Genomic DNA, 20,168 nt, shown 5'->3' with positions numbered 1-20,168 from the left:
ATGACAGTGACATGCTTATTAAACTACCAACACCTAGTGACCCCTTAATCTCCTTGTGCTTTAATGTTACTGACCCTGTATGAAAAGGCTAGACCTTACAGGACTTCTTAGACCCTCTGGTTCCAGAAGAATATCCAGATTAAAGATCAGAAAGAAAGGGAAAAACCCTCTCCCACCCCAACCCCGGAACTAAAACTGCTGAAGATCTCAAGATCAAGGGTGGACGTTGCAGCACTCAGCAGTACATGCAGAGGTACTTTGGCAGCCTGAGCACAAAAAGCAGTATGAAGGAGCTGCTGTGGATGAGATGGGCACCCACCTTCACTCAGGCACCCCAAAAAGGACACCATTAGCACTGTTCATGAAACATGCCTGAAGCTGAAGCCTGTATTGCTTTTCATACCCATCACCAGTTTCTTACAAAAGCTTGAGCACTGCTGCTTGGTTTCTCCCAAGGTTTCTACCTTCTTATCACAGGAACAAGAGAAAAATCATATAATAAACCTGCAGCAAGAGTCATCCCTATGGCCCCCAATGTCGCTGGGAGGCAGCAATAAGCTGCTGCAGCATGATGGAATGGTGGAAACATGCCCATCTTGTGTAACATCCTTCATCATGAGGCTGCCCAGAGAGGTGACAGATGTGCCATCCCTGCAGATATTCAAAGCCCAGCTGGATGTGTTTCTGGGCAACCTGATCTAGTGGAAGAAGTCACTGCTCATTGCAGGTGGGGTTGGACTGGATGAGCTTTGAAGGTCCCTTCCAACCCAAACCATTCTATGAGTCTATGAGCATGAAGCATCATGTCATTAGAGAAAAAAAATACACCCAAATAACGATTGATATGACTTGGAACGTTGTTAGATTCAGGATGGTGAATCCAGGGGGTCCAGGCACAGGGCTACTGGGCAGGGAAACCACCAAGGAGCAAGGGGCAGTCACTCATAGTCCTATGCAGAGCTTCTCATTTTTGTCTTTTAGAGTTTTTTTATTTAAAATAAAAAAAAATGAAGGAAAAGGTTTTTTATGGAAGATTATACTTAAAGAGAAAAACTAAGGGATGGAGAAAGCTGTTGCACAGAAGTCACTTCTGTGTTCTAAGTGACTTTTCCATTGGTGGCCAAACTTGAGTAGATTCCACTAGTCTCTCTCTTTCCAGTTTGCTCAGCAGCAAAAAGCATAAACTGGTATTTCTAACACACTGCTGCTATTAAAGAAATCATTCTGATATCACAGACTATTACGACTTTGCCAAGGGATGAAATGAGACGAGAGAGGTCAAGGGCTTTTCTCACAACCCACTCTAACACAAGTGCCTGGGGAGGGAGCGGGCAAGGAAAAGCTGGAAGTGCTAAGGCAATAGAACACGTTAAAATACTTCCTAAAAATACGAGATGGCTGAGGCTTCTTCACACATTAATTCAAAGCTTTACATTTCTGAAAAGTATAAAACGACATTCAAAAGCTTACAGTTTCATCTTCAAGTTTCAGATGCAGGCTTTTATCTCCCTCTTTGTAATCCTTGATAACTTCTGCCGATCTCCATACTTCATCAGGGTCAGGAATCCAAACCCTTGTGTACTGCAGAATGAAGGGAGAAAAAAAAATATATATATATAAAAAAAAAAAAGAGAGAGAGAGAGAAAGAAAAAGTTTAAACATAAGGAAACCTCAGGAAATTAAATCAGAAATAAATTAATTCACCATGGATACAATTCCGCACTCAGTGTAAAATCAGCGCAGCTAAACCATTTATTTCAGTCAAAAAAAATCTTCTAATTTTAGGTTTTGGGGTAAATTATAGACCAGAAGTCTGATTTTCAATCAGGCAGGGTGTACACTGGCTTGTTACCAATCTAATGAAGCAGGGCAGAGTCTCAAGGCAAGATGTGGAATTTAATTTCCCTGGGAAAAAGACAGCCTTCCAGAAGTTTTTATGAAATAATGCAATTCTCCCCCAGCAGACCCTACACCAAAACATATTTCTTTTCATCAAAATGATGTTAGGTTTCTCCCCACAGAGCATGCCCTAAACCAAACCCTCTGCCATGGGGCTAAAAGCAAGCAGAAGACACCAAAGCAAACTACTTCAGTTGGAGGCAAACAGGCTTTAGGGCTCCAGAAAGATGCTTAGATGAAACATTTAACCTTATTAACATCTCCAAAGTCAGGGACACCCTTGATCATCCAAGGGTAAATCCCAAAGGCAGACCAGTACAACCTTGCCAAAGTGTCCACAAAAGGATGAAATCCAAGAGCAAGCAGCACCACTCACGCGTAACGAGATGGCGGCATTACCCGAAGCCACAGCACCTCCTGCTAATGAGATTTAATTGCTTTTATGATGCAGAGATAAATACTTTGCTCAGGCTGTGTAAAAGCATCCCCCCTGTGCTGAGCAAATAACTGCTGCTGCGCCGAGACCTCAGTGCATGCTCTCAGGAACTGGGACAGAGGCACTGCAAAACCAGCAGTAACGCTGCAACCTCCATGCATGGGTTTCACTCTCTACATCCACCTTTCTTTTGGCCAGAGCAGGTACCAGTTTCCCTGCTCATGGAGCTACTAGGGCAAGGTCCCAGGAGCAAGGAACCTAAAATTGCTCCATCTCTGCAGCGAGTCACCTTGAGCCAGGCTTTTGTTGCTGGACACAGACTCATAAAGCCAGCCTGATGCTGGACTCAGCCAGACAGTAGAGAGTCAACAGGAGTCCTTCTACAATCACTTATTGGCATTTTGGGGGAACATCTCCTAGACTCATAGAATCAACCAGGTTGGAAAAGACCTTCAAAATGCAGTCCAACCGTTCCCCAGCACTGCCAAGGCCACCCCTAACCCATGGCACTGAGGCCTCGTCTATACGATGTGTGAGCACTTCCAGGGACGGTGACTGCAGCCCTGCCCTGGGCAGCCTGTTCCAATGCCTGAGCACCCTCTGGGGCAGGAATTGTTCCTCAGCTCCATCTAAACCTGCCCTGGGGCAGCTTGAGGCCGTTTCCTCTTGTCCCATCCCTTGGTCCTTGGGAGCAGAGCCCAGCCCCTCCTGGCTCCATCCTCCTCTCAGGCAGTTGTAGGGAGCCATCAGGTCCCCCCTGAGCCTTCTCTTCTCCAGACTGAATCCCTCAGGTCCCTCAGCCCTTCCCCATCACACTTGTGTTCCCTTCACCAGTCTTCCCCCAGCTCTTCCTGTCCATTGCAATCAGAGCTATATAAACTCATTCTTACACAAAACACAAGGGTTGGGGAAAATCCCAGCAAATCCAAGTGACACCAGCATCGCAGCACCAAAGATGGTTTTGGCTTTCATCTTAAAGCCAAACCCCAGGCACACAATGGCCAAATAATACTCACAGCAACCCAAGAGTTAAAGCGGCAGCATCTGCCTACCAGCCTGCTCTGCAGCTGAAGAGCAATAGATTTTTATATGTATCTTGTGTAATTATTTATAGAGCTGCTCAATAGCTACAGCAGTGGGAACCTTTAGATGTTAAATAGAGCTACACAAATGTATTGCCAGAACAGCAGTTTTATCTGGGAGGGGAAAAAATGAAATAAATAAGTAGACTTTTCCCAGCACCTCTATCTCCCCACGAGCCTTCAGTGCTTTCCCTGCCACAAAGAAAGGAAGCTGCCATAGGGAAAGGACAAGTTTGGGACCCCAGCCCTATCTCCGCTGTCCACTCCAGCCAAGCAGCATTGCAAGAGATGAAACATCCCTGCAGCACAGCCAGGAACCCATCTTTAGCTGGACCATGGTGCAGTGGGCAAGATGGGGACGCACCAGCCTTCCTCACCTCCTGCACCTCAGCCCAGTTTCTCCTGCTCCAACACCATGGGAAGGGCTTTTCAAACCATTGCTGCAGCTCTCACTCCTCCTGCAGAGTGCCTTGCCTGCCTTTTCATCCCCACCACTGTGGTTTCATCCAGTGCCAGCTCTCTGTGGCAGAAAGAGATCAAATATGCTCTAGAAATGCCTGAAATAGCCGGGGATCGGCATGTACCCAGCTCAAGGCAGCCTCAAAAACAAGAGGTTGCTGGTCCTGGCTGGAATCCTGCAAATCCTCCACCTGCACAATGGGCTGGGCTGAGACATGGACCTGCATGGACAGACGGATGGGAAGAGGGGCACACTGACCCTAAAGCAAGCCCAAAACCATGGTGGTGCTTGCTCATGTTTTGGTGGTTGAAATCTGGGTGCACCTCCAGCAGCAGTAAGAGGTCACATCAGCCCCGCTCAGCAACTCATCATCAGCCACAGCCAGGAGCTACTCAACACCCAAGCATGATGCAAGGTTCACCAGTGTGGAAGGGTAGAAACTCCCAGCATCCAACACCCAGGAATGAACTTACAGCCTGATGACGGACGATTCACGTCCTGTCAGCCACCCTGACAACAAGGTGTTGTTTTGCATATATATTTGCATATATATTTGCATAATATAACTGATTTTCCAAGACTCTGTGTATACACAACACGTGTAAGGGATCATGTAGTACAGAAGGCAGTAAGACAAAGGTGTTCTCAAGGTCTCAGGAGCCCTGGGAATAGCTTGCTCCCTGGCTGGGAGATCCTGAATGCAATCCCTGCTTAAGCACTCCCTACACAGAGCTCTTCCCATCCTGCTAAATAGCTGCAGGCTGTTAGAATAGGCTGTTATGAATGCATTTCCCCAAGCATCTATAATGCTGTCGTCTCATGCATGCACAGATATCTGAAGAGGAGATCACCTTTTCTACTGTGCATTTTCATCATCCTCGCCTCCTTGCTGCACTCCAGCAAGGAATGCCAGTGCTCAGCCTTCCAGGCAGGGCAGGCTGCTACACAAACATGCATCCAACTTTCCCTTTCACCCATAAATCCCAAATATGTCAAACCACACAGTGACAAAATAAAAGCACTTTGCCATTCTTAGATCTTTACAAGGTCAGCTTTCGTTAAAGCCCAATGAGGCTTGGAGGCAGCACATGCTGGGGGAACATTGGAGCACCATGCTCATGTCACCTGTCTTCCCTGTCTCCAACTTGTGCAGCCTCTAAAGGGGCTTCACATGCTGTGTGTTTGCCAGTTAAGCTCCTATAGATGACAGCCACCAGGTCACCAAAACCATGCCCCCAGGCAGGTACCCACTTGGGCAGGAGGAGGGCATCTCTGTGAACCTTTACTTCCAGAATCTCACCTCTAGCCTAATTATCCCCTGTTATAGGCCATGTCCTGGCTTCGTTAGCTATAACCTCTTGATCTTCTGGAGGCGCTTGTTATAAAGGGAAAGGGCAGATATGTCTATGTCAAAACACTGGGACTGGAGAATTATAAGGAGGCACAACCCTGGGCAGACCACTTAACCTCCCAACACACGTCTCCATCCAAGAAGGCATAAAGAAAAGCATTTCTTTAATCCTCAGGGACTCCTTTGAATGATGTGCTAGCGTAAATCAGAAATAGCTCCACATGCTCAAGAAAAAATATGATCTGTTTTGGTTTGTTTCTTTTTAAACAAGGTTCCCAATAAAACCAAAGCAATTTGGTGCTCTCAAAGCCTCTTGCATTATTCCACCCAGCTTAGGCAGAAGCTTAATAAATTCAATCCGCACCTCCTGATTTGATTTAGATTTTAGCAGGCTGCCACTGTGGATGCAGATTAAAACCAGCATTAAATTAGAAGAGGCAGGTTTTGTTTTGCTGTTTGAAAGCCCTCGGTGGCAGCCAAAGGCACTCCCAGCAAACTCCAGGCAATGTGCTTGGAGGATGCTCCATCACAGCAGGAAGGGATGCTGGTTTGCACAGAAAGAGTTACACCTCTGTGTACTCTGTGTGGACAGATTGCCCATTAAATTGTCCATTAAATAAAGGGTATAACTGTCCATTAAATTAAGAAAAAATTGCTTAAAAATGAGCTATTTCCGTCTAGTCTGGGGGTTTGGTGGTTGCAAGTATTTGTGGCAAGTTGGAAGTCAGCAAATCCATCTTTATTATTATTGGGTTTTAATCCCCAGAGTTATTTCAGGAATGGCAATGCTCACAGCTGACCCCAGGAAGTTTTCATTGCTCCTGAGTTAATGGCACATTTCCAGAGGCATCCTTCCAACAGAACTGCAACCAGAAGGAGGGCACAGCAGAAAACCCATAATGCTAGCAAAACAATAGTACTGACCACCAAGCAGTTATGATTTCAGTAACGAAGATGCAGACATGGTGTCTCACAACCAAGGTTCTTCCACACAGATTAAGAAAAGACTTACAAAAGGACTTTAGTAGAAAGCAGAGACAGCGATGTCCAGCTTAGAAAAACAAAGGTGAACACACAAATGTCAACTAAGAACAAGCAGACTGGGACAAAACACCTGCTATTTTTCCCCCTTTGCTGCAGGCTTATTGCAACTCCATTCCAGACTGTACAAAGAAATAACATGGCTCAGTATTACTTGATACTCTTGAGGAGGACAAAAACACATATGAAAGAATAAATAGCAGTCCTGGCTTCCCCAAGAATGTTTATATTTATACATACTGCATGTGAATGCTTAAGCAGCTCACTTTGAAACAGACTGATAACTGCCCTTCAGCTCCCACAAGCCATCTATTACTACATTTAAAGTTTTCCAAAACTTTGTTTTTCCCAAGCAAAAAGAGCAAAATACAAGCTCTACCTTAAATTAAAAGTGGTCCATACCAGCACAACTCAGGGTTTGATGCCATCTTTCTTATTTTCCTTAAACCACTATTAAAAATTACCCTACAGAGTTAATTTGAAGAGGCTCCTGCTGCAAAAATCCCCAGAGGATTCTCCTTGAAGCCACCGTGCATGCTAACAGCATCCCCTCCTAGCTCTGCACTACAGCAAACGAGCTTCTCCTCATTAACCAGCACTGGGTGTGCAGTCCTGGGCTGAACTGGGGTCACTACCACGAGTGTTTTTGCACATCCACTGGTAATATTCCCCCTGCAGCAGGATCCCCTATCCCCTGTGATTAACAGGCAGTTATTTATGAAGTTATTTAGCTGTGCTAAAATTGCTTGTGCAAACCACCCTGCTTGTGGGTGCTGGGAAAAGCCACTTGATGTGTGCCATGAGCAGGAGAGCATGGAAAGGAACCGGCTCCAAGGCTCTCCTGGGTGCCTTGCAGCCCCAGAAACACTTTCTGCCCCACTTGGCAGTGACTCAAGACCAAAATCTGCTCTGCCCATGACGCAGTGAGGCACAGATGAAGTGCTCTGGCAGCAGAGGTGGTTTTTGTGGTTTTTGCCCTGTTCAGGGACCTCTCTTTTAAGTTACAACAACAGCTTTGCTATTATTATTTACAATATTGACTATCAGGGAAGAGAGCAGATCATAATCCTCCTTTTCCCATCCTCCAAATGAGATTTTCATCCCAGGAGTGATTTCTCCCCTGCCCAGCAGACAAGCAAAGCCCATATTTAGGTCATTGCTTCCCAAGCCGTGCTGTGACTCCAGGACAGGCTGATGCCTGCATCTCGCTCCAGGCTGGCTTCCCTGTTTGCTGCTGGGTACCACCAGCTGGCAAACCCTCACAAGGGTCATGAGGGGATGACAGAGGGTTTCACTGCTTGGTACAGAGCAGACAGGGATGCTCTGGTGTTGCACAGCTCTCCCCTGACTAATTTCTGCAGCGCTGGTACCCAATGCTGTGATGCCATGCACGAGCCCAGCATCCCCTGCCTGGCCAGAGAGCATTCACTCACATCAAGAACCTGAAATAGGAAGAGATCCACTTCTTCCTCACCATAAAAAAAAACACCCAAAAAGGCTGAAAAGAGAGGTCATGACCAGCCAGTATTTCAACACATAGCAAGGGACACCCAGTACACCAACATCATGCTCAAGGGGTAAGGCAAGAAAAATAATCCTGTGTTTTACTACTTTAAAAAAAAAAAAAACACAAAAAAAAACATCATTTTGAGCTACAGAATACAAATGTTAACTTGCTGAATGTTAAATGCAAAGGTAAAGACAACAGCATGCTGCAGAAGCATCTTTAATTCTTCAACATGAGAACAAGCAATTTGTGAGTTTCCCAGGGCTGATAACTCACTAACCCAAACAGCCAAGCAAAGGCAGATTAGCCTGATCTCACTGTTCCTCATCCTCCTCATGCCATCAGCACAGAGACGGACACAGGGAAAGCACGTAAATGCACACCCAGACCATGTCCCCATCAAGGCAGAGCTCCTAAACTTGCAGAGCATCTCTGTCCATCCCAGGTCACTGGATCTGAGCTAGCAAAGCACATGCTTTGCTGATGCCTCGCAGGTGCAGGAAGGTTTTCCTCCCCTCCCGAAGGGCTGTCACACGGATGGATGGCTCCACGCCTCCCACCAGCACTAAATTTCTCTTTGCTGAATTTTATTCCCCTGCCCAAATTAACTCAGATGGTGATTTGCATGAAGTGTCACAGCAGCTGAGCAGCACTCAGCATCTTGGACAAGCAGTGTCTGCAGCATTTGTCCACCAGCTCGTTAGCAGCATTGCTAATGAAGGGGCGGAGGTAAAACTGTCACTGAGCAGAGTGGGGCTGCAGGCAAACCCCACATGAGGGTAGAAATACTGGGGGCAGGCTCAGAGGCTTCATTTTAATTAAACATGATTTCCAGGAGTAATCAATATTCTTACGTGTAACTAACAGCCAGCTTGTGTCTTCCCATCCTCTCCCCTACCATTTCTTCCATGGTGTTTCAGCGGCACTCGTTACTGCAGGCTTAATTAAGACTGATGAGTTCAGGACCAAGGTCTCGGGCGGACACGCAGCCCTGCTCTCACTGCAGCAATTGGCTGAAATGCAAAATCCCTCTTGCAATAAGTCATTAGATGCTGCAAGACCAGGTACAGCCCCAGGTGGATTGGGACAGGGTGAACAAACAGCTTGGTTTTAACCGGGGTGGGGAAAGGAGTCCCTCCTGGGCTGGGGAGTGATCCCATCGTGGGCCACAAGACCAGGATTTGCTCTGGGCTGTGCAACAGTTCTTGTACTTCTACTTTGCTCCTCTACTCTAAGAAAGAACAGAACCAAACCTCTCTAACACAGTCAACAAGGCTTCACCTGCAGGGGATGTGCATCACCAGGTTGAGCACAGGAGCCCTTTGCCTTTGGTTGCTCTGAAGCAGCACTAGAGAAGGCTGAGAGCTTGCAGTGGGAGAAGCAGGCTGCTGTCTGCTGCAAGGGTGCAGCCAGGAGCCTGATGAAATCATGGGGTACAAGGCAGGGCTGCTCCTTTGGGTATCTAAATCTGGATTTAAATCACATGCTCCACTGGAGGATTTGGTACAAAACCTGGCAAAGCCCCTTCAAAATGTAATATTCACCAGCATTAGAGAGCTGCACCAAGAGATGCAGTCACCAGTCTGCTGGGTGGGAGACCTCTCCGCAGGTCCTGTCCCATAAAGCACCATGAGTAGGGGATCACTAACTCAGTGAACCAGAGAGATCATTAAAGTTCTCTTCTATCAGGCCTGGATGAGCCCTGCAAGATGCTCATCATCACCATCCAGTCTCTGCCATGATGCCAAAAAGAGGGATGCTCTGCAGATCCCCTAAACCACTGCAGAGTCCATGAGGAAGCACAACAGTCTGGGGCTAAAGCCAACCCAGATCATGATGCACTTGACTTGCAGCTCCTTCTGGAAGAGCAGCAGGCATCAGGGCATCAGCAGTGTGGAGCAGGGGGCTCTACACCTCCTTCCCCAGCATCTCCCCTTTGCCAGGCACCCATGGGATGCTCACAACCACCACCAGCACCACCCACCTGATCCAGCTCCTTCCAGTGCTCCTTACATCATCTTCCAAGTCATTGATTAACAAATGTTAAACGTTGTCCAGGATCTAGAAAAAAATCCTTGACCTGGTGTCTAAGGGGAATCAAGATGAGACTCATGGTCCTAATGCAACCACGAGGGTTTTTATTCCAATAAAGGCTGCTGGAGTTTCCCAGGTTTGATTTTGCTTTTTTGATTCAAAACCCCATGCAGGGGCTAAGTGTCTCCGTAGCATGACTTATCAAACAGCCTGCCACACTGCAACTTAAATCCTTCCAGGCTACTTTCTGCAAATCCCTCTTGATTGGCATTAATTACCCTTCTCTCGCCTAGTTCTCAATTAATCAAAACCTTGAGCAGTGTTCTGGTGTAATCTTGTCCCCGCAGTCCCATTTTCCACCCAAACTCCACGTAAGCACCTTGATGAACATAAGGTGTACCCAAAACATGCTCAATATACACCATATATATATTTGATTATTAATAACGTAGTTAAGAAACGGCCTTTCATTTTTAATTAAGAAGTTAAAAATAGGCTTTCCCCCCAGGTTTTCACAGTCCTCTATGTATAACATAGCCTCATGATGCTTTAAGGAAGCTCATGAACATGTTCATTCCCCAGTGCAGTGACCACTTCCCATTAAATGGTTTCCTGGGAGAAGCCCCGCTGGGCAGCCCCAGGATGTAGCCAGGGGATATCAGGACTTGGAACAGGGAACAATAAGAACAGTGGCTGCCTCTAGGCTGTTACTGCAGTAACACAAGTGGCATTCACGGGTGTCACAAGCATCTTCTGAAACTCGGGGTACAAGCCACCTTACCCCCAGCTTGAGCATTGAACCATCCTCCCCACCAGGCACTGCTATGCCCAAACAGCACCATCAAAATCTACCTTTAACTGCAAAGAAACATTTCCATCAGACTGGATTTTCATCCTTATTAGAAAGAAGTAATTGGATTAATTTACCTGTACAGTTATCCCTCACCTCTCCAGAACTCATGCATTAAAAACCCTCTCACAGCATCACTCCGTGCATGCTTAATTCAAAGGGGTTTTGACCCCTAGTTTTATGTATCAGGCATTTCTTCAGCACTTTGTAACCAGAAGGATGTTCTGTAAACCTCCCCCCCCCCCCCCCCCCCCAGGCCACCTCTGCATCCTTTTCATCGCTGAGCAACTGAAGGAAAACAAATTGATTACTGAGGCCTTAAGTAAGAACTGTTTTACTGGTTATAATTAAAAAATCCCAGTAATAAAGTTTGATAGCAAGGAGATATTAGACAGCTGAAGAACAGCACCAGGGATCAAGATGCAAAGCTGGAATGAATACATTTAATTAAAATATCTGAAGCAGTGAACAAACATTCATACACCCCTATTTGCTTAGGAACAAGAGGGCAGAGAAAGGGTCTCCTGGAAGAAAGGACTTGCATTTTCATTTTGTTGCAGTAATTTTCAGGTCTTTGGGAACGTGATTTGTGCCCTGCTCCTCTTCTCCCAGGACATCCATACTCCAGACCTCAGATGCTCACTTGTAGGATGAGTTACTCTACATTAGTGTACGTATTTTGTCTCTTCTCCCCAGTGAGACAAAGAAAACAGGCAAGATATTGCAAGGGGTAAACTGAAATTGGTTCAAAATACACCTCTGAGGAAACCCAAACAAAAGGCAGGTTCCTTTTTCATATCTAAAATAGAAGGTACAGGATGGCTAGACAGTCAGCTCTGTTCTCCTTCATATTTCTTTATAGCTTCAAGTGTCCAGCTAAAATACTGACATCTGGACTTTCCAGCACTGACATCCTGCAGCCTCTTATTTATACCACACAGCAGCTCCCTGGAAAGCCATTCCTTAAATCCCATATACAATTTCCTCCAATAAACATAAGGGAGACGAAAGCTTGAATAAGGAAGGAGCAGGAAAAGCTGTCTCCACCACCCCTGAATTCTGAATTGCAGGAGGAGATTTGGGAAGTGATGCCATTAACAGAACATTGTTTGCTTTGTGCAGGAAGGGCTCAATGAAGGACATCAAGATGCAGAAGGCTGTCCTTGAGGGCTGCAAGAAGACAACTGCCCCCACTTCAAATAAAAGGATAAAATAAACATAAAAATAACCACACCACCATTTTCCACCCTTCACCTTCTGGCTTGGATTTCTTCCCTGGCTTGGCAACTGTTCCCTGCTTGTTGGAAGGGCAGATGCCTCAGCAGCACACAAACACGCACTCCCATGCGGATCAAACGGCTCTCATGAACCAGCGAGTGTCAACACAGAAAACATCCCAAGCAGAAAGAGAAAATAAGAATAACTTAAAGGAAAAGAATCTATCACAGCCGCCTGTGCTGCTTCTTCCTTCCCCTGTCCCCAAAGCACACCCATTCTGTTGTATGTGTCTTGGATTGACACACAGGACAACATCCATATCCCAACTGGAGATGTATTTACTCATTTAAACACTGCTCCTTGCATTACAAGAGCATTTATTTATTCCTCCTAAGCAGTTACCTCTGGGCACAGGTAGTGGGTGCAGAGTTTTAGTGCAAGTAACTCTCAACTCTGGCTCTTCTACCATTACCAGCAGCATCACATCACTCCAGACACAGCCCAACTATAGGATTTCCATCCCACAACACATCCCCCAGCTCAGTCCCAGGGGGTTTTGTTCCAAGACCAGAAAACTCAGTTCCTATCCAAAGGATGTGTTTCCCTTTGGGAAGGACATACATTTATGGTCACCCTTTGGCTGATGCCACTTGCCTTGGAGCCACTGAGTCCCACCAGCACAGTTTAAGGGCTATAATCTGCTTCAAGCAAAACTACTTCAACCTGCTCTCACTACCCACAGTGAGGAAAAAAAAAAAGGATTATTAATTAGAAAAGCAGCAAAAAGAATGAAAACACACCCAAAGTTATAGTGGTTCAAGAGTGCATGAAGACAACAATGAGAGATGGAGAGTGGCTCACTCAAATTAGGGAAAACCGTCACTTAAATCCATCTCTACCAAGAATTGCATTGCAACGTTTTTCTCTCCTCTAGGTAATGACTTCATGCTTCACTAGGTACATGAATAAATCAAGGGAAAAAAAAACTTAAATTAAATAAACATTATGTTACCCCAGTTTATTTTGCTGTGAAAGCGAAGCTTTTGCAAATTGAGCTGCCAGTTCCCAGCTCCTAACACAAAATCCCAAAAATTTCTGCCCTTTCTGATAAAATATTAGTAATATTAGAATATTAGTAATATTCCCAAGACCAGAGCTCCTGCAAACCCCATGGTCTGGTGGCTGGACAGGGACACCTGAATTTGTGCAGCCCACCACCATGGGCAAAGCTCCAGATAACCCACAGCATCACTCACATCATGGATTTGTCCTGCAGGACTTTCAAATGCATTACAAGAAGCATTAGTGGTCACGCACATCCATGCACACAGCAGGGATTTAGGACTCTACTCAGAAGAGGATGTGATCTACAAAAAACAGAGATGCTGAAGCAACACATGCCCCTTCATAGCTGTGTTGACTTCCAGCTGCCTGCCCTTTCATCTCCCCCTTGGACTAGAAGGTCCCACACTATGGAGAAATTGCTGAAAACCCTCAAAAAGTTATTTTTAGGTGCTTTCTTAGAGAAAAAATAACCCGTTTGGATCACTGTATATGGCCATTGTTTACAGCCACCTAACCTGTGAAGCACAGATCAATGTGTCACTCCTGGGAAATGCCAGATTTCAGCACGTGTTGGGGCTGCACACACACAGGGGGAAGTCAAGTGGTTGTGGGGGAAAAGGCACAATCCTCCCCACCACCACAACACCCAAACCCCGAAGCCTTTTTAAACCTCATGTGCAGATCAGCAGAGGCTTCTCTGCTTAACAGCTGGCATGTAATGAGAAATGTGTATTTCAAGAAACATTTTCAGAGCCTTTATAGCATCCCCTCCTCGACAACAGCCACTTAAGACACATTTCAAGCTCCACAGCAATGAGCCCTTGAAATCCTGTTGCCTTTTGGAGCGTGGTGTGTCCACACCAGCTCCCACCCATCAGCTAATGGGAAAAGAGGCTGGTGTGAGCCAAATGGCCATTAACTCAAGCAGCAGCAAGAGAAGAGGTCACGGTCACCCACCTCCTCCTCAACAGCAACATTAGAGATATAACTCCATGTTATGCTGTTCACAGCCATTTCTTGTTAAGCCATTGGTGGTGGGCACCCACCAGCATCTTCAAGTGCATGTCGTGTCACTTCTATCTAAATCTAGATTTGTTGTACGAAGGCTCCTCAGCCCCATGAAACTCTCAGCATAAATGTGGATGCTCAACAGTTGAGACAGAAGAGGTCATACCAACCTAAAGAAAGCCTCAAGTAGCGGTCAGGGCATGCATCATGATGCACTAGGCTGTAATGGTTCTTTCTGCAGATTATGAAACCTCTTGAGAATATCCCTTAGTAGAAGTTTTCTTCAACTGCCTAAAACTTGAGCTCCAAAGCTCTGTACCCCATGTACCTGGTGCTTAACCCTGCACAAGCTCTGAGGCATTAAGAAAATACCAGAGCAGGAGGTGGCCTTGCATGACCTCCCATTTGCAGGGGAACTGTCACTGTTTGAAAGACAAGGGCTCAAGCACACAGCGGCACCAGACAAGGGACCACAGCTCCATAGGCTTCCCAGCAGCACAGGGAAGGTGCTCAGGAGAGGTCCAAAAGCATGATATGTCTTTTGGTGCCCATAAATAAACTAAATCCAGGTCCTTTTGCAGTGACCAGCAGACGGTGCTCTTCCAAGTACAAACAATGCCTCCACTCTTGGACAATTACAGTCAGTTAGTAATTTAGATTAAAGAGGTGATGCTGATGATGCTACTGCTATCCACAAGCCAAAAGTGACCCACAGACCTGAATTCCAAGACTGAAAACTCCCAGAGCCCTGGTTCACAGCATGACTGCAAAGGTTCAAGGTATTTTAACCTTCAACTTGGAGGGTTAAAGGCATTTTACAAGGGCCTGGAGGGGAATGGCTTTAACCTGCCCAAGGGGAGACTGAGATGAGCTCTCAGGCAGAAGCTCTTCCCTGTGAGGGTGCTGAGGCGCTGGCACAGGGTGCCCAGAGAAGCTGTGGCTGCCCCATCCCTGGCAGTGTTCAAGGCCAGGTTGGACACAGGGGCTTGGAGCAAGCTGCTCTAGTGGAAGGGGTCCCTGCCCGTGGCAGGGGTTGGAGCTGGAGGAGCTTTAAGGTCCCCTCCAACACAAACCAGCCTGGGGTTTCCTAATTTATTATCCCAAATCAAGTCAGCTTTTCAGACTTACAACAGCTGGCACCTCTTCCTTGTAGAAGCGTTCTGTACTGTTATTGAATCACCCAACCTTCTAAGGAGCTGATTTCTGCTTATTAGGAACAAAGCATCAAGCATGACTACAGGATTAAACTCAAATTCATGATCTGAACGTCTGTTATTCTCCATATACATCAAAACTGCCTGGAAGATCTGAAAAGGTGGTGGCTGAGGAAACAAGAGTTACTACTCTCTGAGCACAATTATGAGCCTTTATTCAAGCAATAGGCATTTAATGTGGAATTTCAGCTAAACTCAGGGCAGTCCACAGGTAGAAATTCTGAGAAATAGCTAGATACATACACACACACACACATATATATATAGATAATGAAGCCACATGAGTAGGAATCAGAACTTGGAGTGGTTCTTCCATACGCTGACCACACTAGAAGGGCAGGTAACGAAGCTCTCACCTTTTCAGGCCAGCTCAGGAGGGCAGATTATGCCTGGGGATAATCACAGGGAGATTGGCCTCATGAGAGAGCACCAGGAATCCAACTGCAGAGTTACCCAAAGGCTTAGCTAATAGATGAAAGTGGGTTTCCACCACATCCCAAATTGTACCACTGGGATCAACTCCCTCTTCTCCCTAAAACCACAAACGTACACTGACATCCATTTCTCCAGAAATGTCAGAATATCAGATGCAAGTCTCAAGTTACCATAATTATCAGAATATAATTCAAGAAAATAAGGTATAGTCAACTCTGGTATGGAATAATGAGGAATAAAACAACCTCAAACCACTGACTTGACAAATGTAGGAGTGGCTTAGATTCATTTTTGATGATAGAAGTCATGCCCTTGCCTCTGTTCTTCCCAGGATATCAAGACAAGCAGCATGTAGGTGGTTTCCACACTTAAGATCATGCCCACCCTCTTCATCTCCTTCACCCACCAGCCAAGCAGACTACCAAATACCAACCAGGTTTTGCCACCATTTCAGTTTACCTTCTCCCCGTGGCACTCTCACTCTGCTACTCCCCACTAAGCCAGCTCTCCCTACAAGGATGGTGGCAAGCCATAATCAGAGCACTATTAAATCCACTGTCAGAGCACAACCTCCTTACTCCCAACCACAGTGGAGATAAGACCCTCTTCTGAGCTTCTGTAAACAAACTCAGAAATACTTTAGTAAGTGCAGAGACTAGAATGAGACAGGAACAGGTCCTATCAGAGCATCAGCAAGATGGATTCAGCAGCAGAAATCCAAATATTTGCCTTCCCCTCCCCTGTCAGCCCCATATTGTATTTGCAAAACAGGGTCACTTCCAAATGCAAAGCTAAAGGATGTCCTCAGCATTAACTGCACCACAGAGGCCAAGCAACCCTGCAGAGCAAAACCTGCCCAGCTCAATACCCAGGGACCTGATGGTCACTTCCTGGTGCAGAAGTGTCCGTATTTCCATGCTCCCTTCACTGCTGCCATTTCCAGCCATGGGAATTGTGGATCTGAGCTCCAGCCTAATGCATTTTGGAGAAACCACCTCAGCTGAAACACAACGCTGCCCAAATCTTTGCAAGGTTTGCAATGATAGCACTAGTGACCACAGCAAGGAGCAGGGGACAACGTGGCTGTCACCGGTGGGCACAGCATGGCCACAAACTGAGCTCATTTGGGCTGCCAGCAATGATGCCCCAGTGAGAAACCCCAAGGGACTGGTTTTCACAACAGCTCTTTTCATGGGAAAGCAGTTTAAGCTGTTTAAACACTATTTTAGCCTGTTCTCAGAGGATGTTTCATGCCTTCGTTGACTACCAGCAGCACCCTGTCAAAAGGCTGGGCTTTGCTTGAAAGGCAACCAGAAAACACCAGCATCCCCACTGCCTGCTTCCAGACAGAAACACCAGCTGGGGAAGCTCATGAGCTGGGATTTTCCCTCTTCTCCAATGCTTCTGAACTCCTTTCAGGATATGCATGCACAGGAGAAAGCCCACATCTTGTATTACACTGACACTGGAGAAAACAAGTCACAAATCTCTCCCCATTGCAAGATATAAAACATAGAGGCTCCTCCAGTAGCTAGACAGACTTTAGCAGCTAAATGTTGCTATCAGTCCTAATGTGTGTTTCATCACTACAGTAAACTTATTCCCAGCATCATATGGCCAATCTACAGAAACCAAATGCAAGAGAAATCCTCAGAAACTGTTTAAATTGCCCAAAGTGGGATGTTTTGTGAGCACACGGAAAGGATGTGCAACACATAGAGAGGTCACCATCTGCTAACCCCATACACGAGAGCTCAGGGCTCTAATCTGGGGAGCTCAAAGCATCCTCATGGACCAGAAAAGCCTCAGTAAGGCACATGCCTGGTGGGTAGGACACTGCTCCAGCGTGCAACTGTAGGACATTGCCACCAGCACCAGCAGCATTTGGTTACTGAAGGAACACTTGAATCCTGAAGAGATCCTTTAAGATTTCATGTGTCACTTCAGCCCCACAAATAATCACGGCTGGTTTAGTGGCAAAAAGCTACTGCCACATTTTCACACTTGTTCTGGCTGCCCACATTCAGTGCAATCAAGTGCTTATGGGATGAAGAAGGCCCTGTCCGGTCCATCGCTGCAGGTTTTGTACCAGAGCAGAAGATCTATACATGTTTCTCTGGTGGCTTCAGCTTTTCTTAAGCTCTGCCTGGAACTGCCAAGTCTCCCTTTTTCACTGGCCTGCTTCCATAAAACAACTTAAACATCCTTAATACAACTCAACTGTCCAACATGAATCCCTTGGGTGGGCACTGTGACTCCCAAGAGACTACTCCAAGGTTGAAATAGGGGCACTGGACAACTGTGTTAATGCAGCAGCCAGCTTTTAAATCAAACATAAATCATATACAGAACCTGTAAGAGACAAGGGTCAGTGCTCTTTATGGGGTTAAAGGAGGTAAGGCAGACGCAGCCAGGGTCTCTTCCATCTCTCAGGCTGTTTGAAAAGCTATTCAGCTTTCAAATTATGAGCCATGGTTCAGATCTGCATTCATCTCCAGCACGTCCAGCTGCTGGGCTGGCTCCTTCAGGCCTTGGCCACTACATTTTGCTCTGTCCTGACTTGCTAAATGACGTGTGTTTCGTGTGAGCAGGAGGAGTGGAGTCAAGTCCTTCCAAAACAGCCTCTTCCCTCCCAGACAAAATAACTATATTGGAGTTTAGCCTGACTGCAGGACAGGTTTGTCCAGATCCCGGGTGTATTTTAGCTCTTCCCAACTTTCCAGCTGCTTCCCAGGCACATGACAGTGAGCAGGCAGGCATAAGCATCCCTGGTGCTTACAGAAGCAGTAAGACCACCTTCCTGCCCAACCAGGTACTATCCCTCCTGAGTCACCCAAAGAACACAGATGCTCTCAGCAGCATGAATGACTTCAATCAGGGCTTCAACACCCTCCGTTGATGCTTCAGGAATTCCACTGGGGCACTGCACAGGACGCAACGATAATTTGGAGTTCAGAACCCCAACGAATACCCCAGTGACCAATTCACCAAACACCCAGAGGTATGTGTGAAGGAAATGGATTTATCTAGACAAGGGCCACACATCTTCCAGCTATCACTGTAACAGCATGTAAAAGCAGCGCTCATCAACAGAAATGCGCCCAAATTCCGTCAGTCCACTGGCTTTGAAGCTTAGAGGCAGAAGAAGCAAGACTTCAATCTGAGAAAGGTGCTAGCTGGCTTAGTAAAGAGGGGCTCTTCATTAGGGACTGTAGTTGATAGGACAAGGAGTAATGGGTTCAAACTTAAACAGGGGAAGTTTAGATTGGATCTAACGAAGAAGTTCTTTACTGTAAGGGTGATGAGGCACTGGAATGGGTTGCCTAGAGAAGCTGTGAATGCTCCATCCCTGGCAGTGTTCAAGGCCAGGTTGGACAGAGCCATGTCACCCATGGTTTAGTGTGAGATGTCCCTGCGCATGGCAGGGGGGTTGGAACTGGGTGATCTTAAGGTCCTTTCGAACCTTAACTGTTCTATGATTCTATTCTATGCTTGAAGTTTGTTATAATGTGGCTCTTAACAGAACAGAATTTAGGGAACTACTTGAAAACAAAATGTTTTTTTACTGTGGAAGAGCAGCGATGAAGTCTGTGGCTGCAGGGAAAAATAGATCATTAAAAAACACCTACAGCTGCTTGATCATTCAAAAGGTTATTTTGACACACGTTTGTTTTGCCAAATGACAACAAGAGGTTGAAAATTTGGACCCCCATGCAGAAACCAGGAACATCCCAAAGTGGATGTTTTTCATCTTCTGATTTCCAGGTGGGCTCTGACGTTGCTCAATCATGTTGGACGTTCACGTCAGCACAGCCAATTGCAAGATACTGCCAGACGTTTAGCTGCAACATGAAATGAAGGCAGAACTGTTGTTGCTATGCTCTGGAATGATTATAAACGTGTTTTTACTAAGGGGTTATAAGAAGTTTTAAGCAGACCAAGTTGGTTTTGCTCAGCTCATATGGCTGCAATGGTAAAACCTTGCACAAAGGAACAGTCACAAGTTGCTTGACAGAACTTGCAGCACTGAAAATTATGCAATTAGTACTTAAAGAATACTCTCTTTTGTTGTCATTGAAGAATAAAATTTATATACTACAAAAGCAAGCATCAGGTTTGGTTTTCTCACAGTTTTACAATATCATAGCGCTGCACCTTTCTGATTTCTGTTGCTGTTTTGGCCAGAAGCCCCACAAATGACATAGGAATAGGGGTGAACTGCATAAAAGGGTTCTGATACCAAAAAAAACACAGAAACCTAGCATTACAGACTGATATTCTTCTGTCTTCATGTACTTAAGATGCATTTCATTGGGTGGACACCTTCCAGGACCCTCAAGGCAAACTCCCACAGTAGATTCCCCATCTCCAACCTGTGCTGGTCTCCAGCAGCTGGACCAGAGCCATATCACACCAGACCACAGCTCCCAACACCATCACGACACCCTTCAACCACCCACTGTGCTCAATGGAGCATCCCAAAGGTGATAGGTGTCAGCAGCCTGGGATCTCTGGGTAACACAAATATGTCAAAAGCCAGCTGGTGACAGCACTTTATTCTTCTAAAA

At 46.1% G+C, this 20,168-nt stretch overlaps 1 protein-coding gene across 2 annotated transcripts in view; it reads right to left on the bottom strand.

Moving 5' to 3' along the window:
• The window catches only part of MYO5B (myosin VB), a 149,256-nt gene that overhangs the window by 118,263 nt on the left and 10,825 nt on the right, over positions 1-20,168 (bottom strand). For both annotated transcript variants that reach the window (XM_062615394.1, XM_062615396.1), the window contains exon 2: positions 1,471-1,581. In XM_062615394.1, coding sequence (XP_062471378.1) covers positions 1,471-1,581 — 111 coding nt within the window. The remainder of the gene's footprint in view (positions 1-1,470; positions 1,582-20,168) is intronic.

Source organism: Pezoporus occidentalis, unplaced genomic scaffold, assembly GCF_034315485.1.
Source record: "Pezoporus occidentalis ecotype Australia unplaced genomic scaffold, CSIRO_AGI_Poc_V1 ctg180, whole genome shotgun sequence".
Lineage (NCBI taxonomy): Eukaryota > Metazoa > Chordata > Aves > Psittaciformes > Psittacidae > Pezoporus > Pezoporus occidentalis.
The sequence above is the reverse complement of the archived record's forward strand: the minus strand, read 5'-3'. Positions and strand labels throughout refer to the sequence as shown.